This window comes from Nymphaea colorata, unplaced genomic scaffold (assembly GCF_008831285.2).
Source record: "Nymphaea colorata isolate Beijing-Zhang1983 unplaced genomic scaffold, ASM883128v2 scaffold0437, whole genome shotgun sequence".
Taxonomy (NCBI): domain Eukaryota; kingdom Viridiplantae; phylum Streptophyta; class Magnoliopsida; order Nymphaeales; family Nymphaeaceae; genus Nymphaea; species Nymphaea colorata.
In genome coordinates, this window is record NW_022204943.1 from 1,132 (window position 1) to 9,745 (window position 8,614).

The 8,614-nt window shown below is 45.5% G+C and overlaps 2 protein-coding genes across 2 annotated transcripts; one reads left to right on the forward strand and one right to left on the reverse strand.

Moving 5' to 3' along the window:
• Positions 1–1,516: 1,516 nt before the first annotated feature.
• On the reverse strand, positions 1,517–3,978 carry LOC116244989 (uncharacterized). Its single transcript, XM_031616755.1, is given in 8 exon segments — positions 1,517–1,710; positions 1,713–1,895; positions 1,898–1,970; positions 2,012–2,349; positions 2,352–2,444; positions 2,447–2,668; positions 2,671–2,829; positions 2,832–3,978. Coding segments are annotated over 8 exon segments (2,409 nt in total).
• Positions 3,979–7,210: 3,232 nt separating this feature from the next.
• On the forward strand, positions 7,211–7,741 carry LOC116244990 (uncharacterized). Its single transcript, XM_031616756.1, has 2 exons — positions 7,211–7,322; positions 7,380–7,741. Exons 1-2 carry the CDS (start codon positions 7,211–7,213, stop codon positions 7,739–7,741), a joined length of 474 nt encoding a protein of 157 aa, XP_031472616.1.
• Positions 7,742–8,614: the final 873 nt, after the last annotated feature.

Consider the following 8,614-nt stretch of genomic DNA (forward strand, 5'->3'; position numbering starts at 1 on the left):
CATCATGTAAGCCCGCAAACATCAAGATTGCTCGCCATCACCATACTCACCTCGGATTCAAGTACTCTAAAGTGGTAGAACACTTCAAGTTTCTCCAATACATACCCGGACTAGCATTATTCAATCTTTTGTACATAAAAAATATACAGCATGGCTTCTCTCTTCGCCTTCCAGTTCAGCACTCTTTCTGACAGTATGTACGCGTAGCACTAAGTAGATCCTCGATAGTGACCTCCATCACCTTTGCAGTGCTTTGCATCGTGTTCGCCATTATGCATTGTCTCAAGCCTGCAGGCACGGAGAGCCTGCTAACCCCGGAGGAGTGACTCTCATACTTCTTATTAAATTATAATAATAATCGATGCAATGGTGCTGTCCGTCCCGCGAGGCTGATGATGTTTATATCTCTCAGCAATTGGAGTCCCAATATCGTCGCTCTAAGGAGCAACAAAACATGAAACTCACATCGAATGGTGTGATTCGGTAGGAGGAGAAAAACCAAGTGGGGCAACCGTTGGGAATTTAATTGCAGTTTGCGAAGCAGCGTGTCTTGGAATTGAGCAAGTCAATATAAAAGAAGAAGATACTTGCTTGGAGAAGAATGAACGGCTTGCTTAGTTAATCATCGGCTCTCAAGAAAAGATTCGAGCTCAAAAATAACTAACTGCAGCAGCTTTGTTCAGAGATCAACTCGACATTCTGTTAATGATATCTTTTTGAATGATTGCAAGTAAAACTTAACATAGCTATCAAAAAGCATGAAAATTGTAAAGCTATGGTGGGATATGCAAGCAAAGCCGGGCTATTTATTTTCAAATAGAGTGCAAAACATCAGTTGGTGTTATCAATATCAATATTAATAATGTCAGAAAGTGAAGAGTCTTCAACGCAGACGCGAAAAGATCTTATCACGCGCCACTAGCGCAACCACAGAAGATGATGAGGAGCCAACTAGTCCTCTTCCCCAGACCAATGTCTTTGATCGATACAAGATGCTTAAGGAAAGGGAGGAAAATGAGGTATTCATTCATCTAAGTAGAAAAAACTGATATTCATCAGCAAGATATCAGGATGCTCATTTACTTGCTCAGCAGCTTACTGGGATCAACTATTGCCTTCTGGGTCAATGCTGCCTTGCTTATCGTTTCTGCCTACATCATCACGAGTATATATCCAACGATAAAGAGAACACAGTCGAGAGTGGAAAATAGTTCGACTGGATTACCAAGAAAGTCCCTCTGCTTGGCAAACTAACCCACTTGGACCGTTTCTCCTCATGGCTAGGATTATCTTGAACTCTTTATGCAGTTTCATCCTGCCACCGTCCTCATCAACGCGATTCCGAACATCTTTTGGGGCAAAGTTGAAGCTGAAGTGCCTGTGACAACGGAAGTGGAGCTTTGATTGATAAAGAGGTATGGTATAAACTGAATTGTAATCATGAGCCACAGGCCATGCACTCCTCATCGATGGGTGCGCCTTTCCTGCGCATGGGGCACGCCTTTGGAGCCTCCTCCTATGGCTGAACGTTGGGTTTGAACTTCTTGCTGGCTGCGTTCTCAGCTTCGAGTAGGCTGTTATCCCTGCGTTCTTTCATCACGTTGACGTCTTCCTCTTCTTTGATGATCTCGCCTGCCTCTTTCAGCAGCGCCTCCACATCGACTGTGAATTTGATGGGATCTGCAGCTGGTCTGCTGCGGAGGTAGTACATCCTGTCTTTAGGCCCTTCTCCCAAGCGTAGAAGTGGACTGAGCACATCTTAGAGTAGCTGGGTTCTGCCAGGTGGATGTTTAGAGACTGGCTCTGATCGATGAAAGGCGATCTGTTCAGAGCAAGGTTGATGATCTCTTTTTGGCTGATTTCCCAGACTGTCTTGAACACTTCACGTCCCTCCTGGGGATTTCAGTAATTCCTTGAATGGAACCGTTTTCAGCAATAAGCCGATTGCGAATTTCAGGAGTCCAGAGATTCTAAATAGTGTATTTTTTACCTTGCTAATCAGGTATTCAACCAGGTTGCGGTTTATACATACGAATTCTCCTGCGAGGACTCTGCGGGTGTAGACATTGGCAGTGTATGGCTCAAATGTCTCGTTATTTCCTAGGATCTGGCTGGTGCTGGCAGTGGGCATGGGAGCCAGAAGGAGACTGTTGCGCATGCCATACTGCTTGAGATCCTCCTTGACAGCTGCCCAATCATAGCCGCCTAACTTGGGCTCATAGTTCCAAAGATCGAACTGGAGAAGTCCTTTGGATGCAGGCGAGCCTTGGTATGTTGGGTAAGGTCCTTCCTCCTTGGCAAGCTGGATTGATTCCATCACTGCTCCGTAGTAGATGCTTTCGAAGATGCGTCGTTGAGTTCGGCAGCCTCTTTGGATTCGAAGCTGATTCCGATGATTTGGAAGACGTCAGCAAGTCCCTGCACTCCGATACCGATGGGCCTTGGCGGAGGTTACTGCGCTTGGCTTATTCGACGGGGTAGTAGTTTCTATCGATGATCTTGTTGAGGTTGCGAGTGCAAACACGGGCAATCTTGATCAGCTACTGGTAGTTAAAGGTAAGGGTAGTGCGGTCGACAAACGCTGGTAGAGAAATGGAGGCCAAGTTGCAGACAGCCACCTCATCAGGGGAAGTATATTCAATGATTTCAGTGCAAAGGTTGCTGGATTGATGGTTCCCAAGTGTTGTTGGTTTGATTTGCGGTTGCAGCTGTCCTTGTAAAGCATGTAGGGAGTTCCAGTCTCAATCTGGGAATCCACGATTGCCTGCCACAACTATCTGGCTTTGAATGTCTTTCTTCCCTTACCTTCACTCTCGTAACGTTGATAAGCGCTTCAAATTCCTCTCCCCAAGTCTCAGGCAATCCTGGGCACTCGTTAGGACACATGAGAGTCCATAATTCATCTCTGATGACCCTACGCATGAATAGGTCAGGAATCCAGAGTCCGTAGAACAGATCTCTAGCTCTGTTCTCCTATTTTCCAGTGTTCTTTTTAAGGTCTAGGAACTCGAAGATGTCAGCGTGCCATGGCTCAAGGTACATGGCAAAGGATCCCTTGCGCTTACCTCCTCCTTGGTCGACGTAGCGGGCAGTGTCGTTGTAGACTCTGAGCATGGGAACGATGCCGTTAGAGGCGCCATTGGTTCCGCGAATGTAAGAATCACGGGCGCGGATGTTGGAAATGGAGACTCCAATACCTCCAGCAGACTTGGAGATCTTGGCGCACTGGGTGAGGGTGTCGTAGATGCCGTCGATTGAGTCGCCTTTCATCGTGAGAAGGAAGCAGCTGCTCATTTGAGGGTGAGGAGTGCCTGAATTGAACAAAGTTGGAGTTGCATGGGTGAAGTACTTGCGACTCATGAGGTCATAGGTTTGAATCGCTTGTTCAATGTCTTCTCCATGAATGCCTACCGCCACTCGCATTAGCATGTGCTGTGGCCTCTCCACGATCTTGCCGTCCACTTTCAGCAAGTAGGACCTCTCCAGAGTCTTGAAGCCGAAGAAGTCAAAGCCAAAGTCTCTCTTGAAGTCAATGGCTGCATCTAGGCGCTCATAGTTAGCGCAGATAATCTCGTATACCTGCTTGTCTAAGAGAGACGCCTCGCGACCGCACTTATCTTTGCAGTTGTAGAGCTGGTGAGCCACATCACGGATGGAAGTCTTAGTCTGCTTTCGGAGATTGTCGACAGCGACCCGCGCAGCCAAAATACTGTAGTGAGGGTGGACGATGTTCTGAATAACGGAGAGCGTTACCATGTAGGCGCATGTTTCAGCGGCTAGGTTATCTAACTCGGCAGTGGTGATGCGGTCGTGTACGCCCTGTTCGACCTTATGCACGACGATATCCAGGTTGACGAAGTCGAGGTTGAGGCCGAAGGAGAGTCCCTCCAGGCGCTTCCTGACGATGGAGATGTCGAGGGGCTCGAGTGTTCCCTCGCGCGTGACCACTTGCATGGCTTGCGACTTGAGAGTGCTCATATTTTATATGCCGAGCAATTGCCTGTTCAAATTAATAGAATAACACCCGCCAAGAACCCGCTCCCAACCTATGTCTACAGCCATTGCCAAATCGATCAAAACCACTTCCTGCTGCCCTCACCATTCCTCAAAATTAAATTGGACCTTGGAGCTTGAAACTCCCCACTTGCGCATTTTTATAGCGATTTGAATGAATAAACTGAATTACAAAAAGCATTTTTAGAAGCTACCTGCATTTCCTACAAATGAGAAAATAACGCATATAAATGCCACTCTTGCACGTGTTTTAGCTGTCTTCGTCATTTTTTGGGAAACATGCATGACAAACTCATAAGGACATTGATCGTTAATCTTCCACATTAACTATTATATCTTCACTTCCACTGTGGTTATGCGAGTGTAGCAGAGAGAGCAATATAAAAATCAATTCGGCAATATTTCAGTCTTCGAAGTTTTCCCCATCGTCATCAAAAACATCTTCCTCCTCTTCAGGCTGGCTAGCCAAAACCTACCTCCCAAAGACTCTACTCGGTCCATTCTCTCGTCAAACACCAATTAAAAAGCATTTTATTCGCTCACATTCCCATAGTAGTTTTCGTAGCTTGGCTAGAAACCGATAGGAGCTGGAAAAAGAGGGTCCAAACAGATCCTGAGTAAAAAACGGTTTACTGGAAGGTGTGCTAGACGAATGCAGGGATGACTTTGGCGAGGACTGGACAGGTGGTCTAGAGGCATGGATTGGTATTGACCTAGATGAGCCAAACTTTGTAATCCGCATCTATCATGAAGTCAAGTCCGAAGATTTAGAAGTTATTTGTCCTGCGTGAGGATCGAGGCTGAGCGCAGAAGCGTGGATGACGCTTGTTGCAGTGGCTTTCATCTGAGGATAAACCATAGTCTGGAAGTCAAATTTAGAATCACTTTTCTTAAGATATGCGTCAAGCTCCTAATATGTGATCTTGTTTCCCTTTTAAAACTTTCCATAGTCAGGAAGGGTCTTTTGGACTGCATCGTTAGTAAGGTGGACTGCTCCTGCTGTCCCGTTGAGCGAATATTATGCGCTAGTAGTGCGAACGTAGCCATGGCGATACCAGTATCCCTTTACGCATCCGTTGATGCAACTTACCATAAGGTAGTGACGAAGATCGAACTTACGCTTACGATATAGGAGCGGTCTTTAAATGTACTTCTGCAGGATGTACGTTTTATATGTGCCGTCTCCATGCTTTTCCTTTCTTCGCAAAATTGCCTTCACTTCTGATAACTCCAAGCAAACAATAATGCCATTGCCCCTATTTGTATTTTATCCCGGTTTCACAATCCAGGCATTATGGCGGTGCAACGAATTCTGTGTTGCTTTATTATGCCTAGCAATCGAGTATAATGTGTAGGAACTTTAGGTATTCATCATCTTCAAGACCATTTTTTATGTGGAAAGTAGCGGTAAATAGTCGAATACCCTTTCGCCTCGTCGAGAGTAATAGTCTGACATTGTTTGGAATAGAGCCTTCTTGTTACCTATTAAAAAGTTGTTGCAGAAATGATTGTGTACTTTTAAGCTCTTTACCTAGGAAAGCGAGTGTTCAGACAGACCGAAAAGTCGGGAACGCATTCTCATCGATTCTTTCATGATACGCTCCTTCTACATATTCTTTGACCAGTACTATCTCCACTTCAAGTTCTCGTGAGTATTCAAAAACAAAAAGAATGAGCTTATTTGCTATCTGTATCGATCTATAAATGTAGGGAGGATCTCCCTTTTTCTGTGTCTGGAAAATTGAGGGAAGTTTTATCTGAGTCCATACGAAGTTGGCATCCTGTGCTTTATCAGTGAGAACGAACCATGGCCTACGTTTTATGAGGCCTTTGATCAAATTAGAATTGTTACCTGGACCCACAAAATACTTTATCTTGCCATCATACTCTTCTACTTTTTCACCATAAACTGGTTGGAGTATGCTACTTTCCACATGAAATCGCGATAATGATAAAGGGGGAAAGGTGGTTTGAACTTTCCACCCACTCTTCTCATCAAAATATGCTCAACTTTCTTTTTTTTGGGTGGTTAAATGACTACTTCAGACTGACTCATGTGTAAAGGCTCGCCTTTAGGTTAGCATGATTGGTTGTGATTATTTGCTCTTAGAAGTCTTGCTCGGTTGGCGATAAATGACTCTTATGCCTCACGCATCGAAATTTTCTCCACAGAAAGGTAGTCCTTTATGTTATTTGACAGCTTAGGTTTCGCTGCATAGAGTGGCTCTAACATTTTCTTCCTGTATCGGGTCTTCGCATCTGCTCCTTCAAAAGGATCCCTTCATCCTCCCTTTAATCTCTTCTCCTGCCGTATTATCTCAAGGACTGAAGACACTTCTGGCATGCTGATCTTTTTTTGAAGCTGGAAGCATTATTGCGACTGGCTTAGGGGGTAGGTGTGGGACTTTTGGTCTCGAACTGCACGCTATTGATGCTGAGGCTGGGCACCTAAGGGTCTGGTTCTGTGGACCTGCGATCCATTTTGACCACTATCTGTTCGTCTTTGAGGGAAATGCGTTCGATGTCTTTGTAGATCTGCTCAAATTTCTCCTTCATGAGCAAATACGTAAGCGTTTCTGGTATGGGCCTCGAACCGCCTCTACTCATCCAATCCGCATCCACCTTTTTCTTAGGCCGCTCCGAAAAGGCACGGTTCACTGATGATGATTTTGCAGAATCTCGGTTGCGGGAATTGCTCTTCTGCGACGTGAGAATGTCAGCCATGCACAATAAATTATAGTACAAATAAAACCCTCTTCAGGGACTGGGTGTTATTATTGATTGATTTTATTTGGATTATTTGGCATGTCTGAAGAGGAACTCAAGCTGTGCGTATGCATATAAGACTTTCGGGAGGCAGCCAGGAAGCACATGCCAGCTGCAGCCTTCGAGTATATTGACTCTGGAAGCTAAGACGAGAAAACTCTAAAGGAAAATAGCCTCAGTTTTCATCGACTCATGATCATCCCGCGAATCCTTACCAGCTCCACATCTACAGACCTCACCACTACTCTATTCGGTCGGCCTCTAGCTCTTCCCTTTGGATTCGCTCCTTGGGCGATGAATACCCTCTCTCATCCGGAAGGAGAGTTAATCCCTGCTCGTGTGGCTGCACACAACAAAATTGCCTTCTCTTTGAGCACTCTCTCAACTAAATCATATACATAGTAGCATCTTCTAACGGTGATGGGTTAGAATGATGCAAATGTACATCTCCAATGATTGGGCGCTCACAGAAACACAAGTAAGATTGGCAGAAAAGTATGGCTTCACTGCTCTTGCCATAACAGTCGACGCACAAGTGCTTGGTATCCGCAAAAGATAGGTTAAAAGTGTGCTTGACACTTCTAAACTTGCCTTTCCAGTCCTCGAAGAAATCCAAAAGTGCTCAGGCTCAGAAAACAGTACAAGGATAGAAAGGTATTGCTGGCCAATCGGACCTATCGATGACTTGGGAAACCATAAAAAAGATACGCAATTTGAGCAAGTTGAAGATTGTATTGAAGGGCATATGCATCCTAAGGATGCAGTGATCGCTCTGGATTACTGTGATGCCATATGGGTTCAAACCATGGTGGTAGCAACTAGACGGATTTCCTCCACTATCAACATTTTGCCACTCATTAAGGCGGCAGTAGGAGACCGCATTCCCCTCCTCATCGATGGAGGAGTGCGCACTGGCAACGACATCTACAAGTGCCTTGCACTGGGGCCAGCTATGTTCTAATTGCTCGGCCTTTAGCTTATAGTCTTGTCTTTGGAGAAGCAGGAGTAACCAAATTGGTCCGCATTTTGGAGGACGAACTTCATAGGGCGCTCACTCTCGTAGGATGCAAGTCACTCAAAGACATCAGTCCCCAATCAGTCATCCCTGAGCCGAGCCTTTGATCATGTGTATGTAGCCTTTCTAAAAGCTTGCTTTATAATCTCAATTATTATCTGGCTATGTCGAGAATCACGCATGAGGTGTGCATCGTAGGAGCTGGTCCAGTGGGTTTGGCGCTAGCTAACTGCCTCTCTCGATCCCCTCTCATCAGCTCGATCGCCCTCATTGACCGCAAGCTACCCAAGGTTATGCCTACTCCCTATGCTCTTCCAACCAGAGAGTTTCTCTATCAATGCCCCCATTCTGCAGTTTCTAGAACGAATTGGCGCCTTACAGCGAGTAAGACAAATGGGTAAACTGCAAAACATCGAAGTGATGAGCAAGGAGTCCAACAGCTTCATCGAGTGGGAGGAGAAGTCCGCCCGCATCATATAAAATGATTAGCTGGTCTCAGTTTGTTGTAAAACCTGCAGGAAAACAAAAGCAACTGCAAGATAGACTTCATCTAAGACGAAATTCAGACAGTAACCAATGAAAATTATTCCGAATGCCATGTGGGCCTCAAGGATAGCACAATCCGCACCAAGTTGCTCGTGGGAAGTGATGGAAATAAGTCAAAAGTGAAGGAACTTGCTGCCATTCCCACCTACGGTTGGAGCTACCGCCAGAAAGCAATTGCCTGCACGCTTGCTCTTGAAGGCTTAGATACATAAAATAACACTTCTGCATACCAAATCTTCCATGACTCCAACATCCTCGGCGTACTGCCCCTCT

Excerpts from the sequence above, each read along its gene's own strand:
- LOC116244990 (XM_031616756.1), top strand. The coding sequence starts at position 7,211 with ATGATGCAAATGTACATCTCCAATGATTGGGCGCTCACAGAAACACAA. Across the intron at positions 7,323-7,379 it reads AGTCGACGCACAAGTGCTTG|TCCTCGAAGAAATCCAAAAG; the intron begins GTATCCGCAAAA and ends TTGCCTTTCCAG.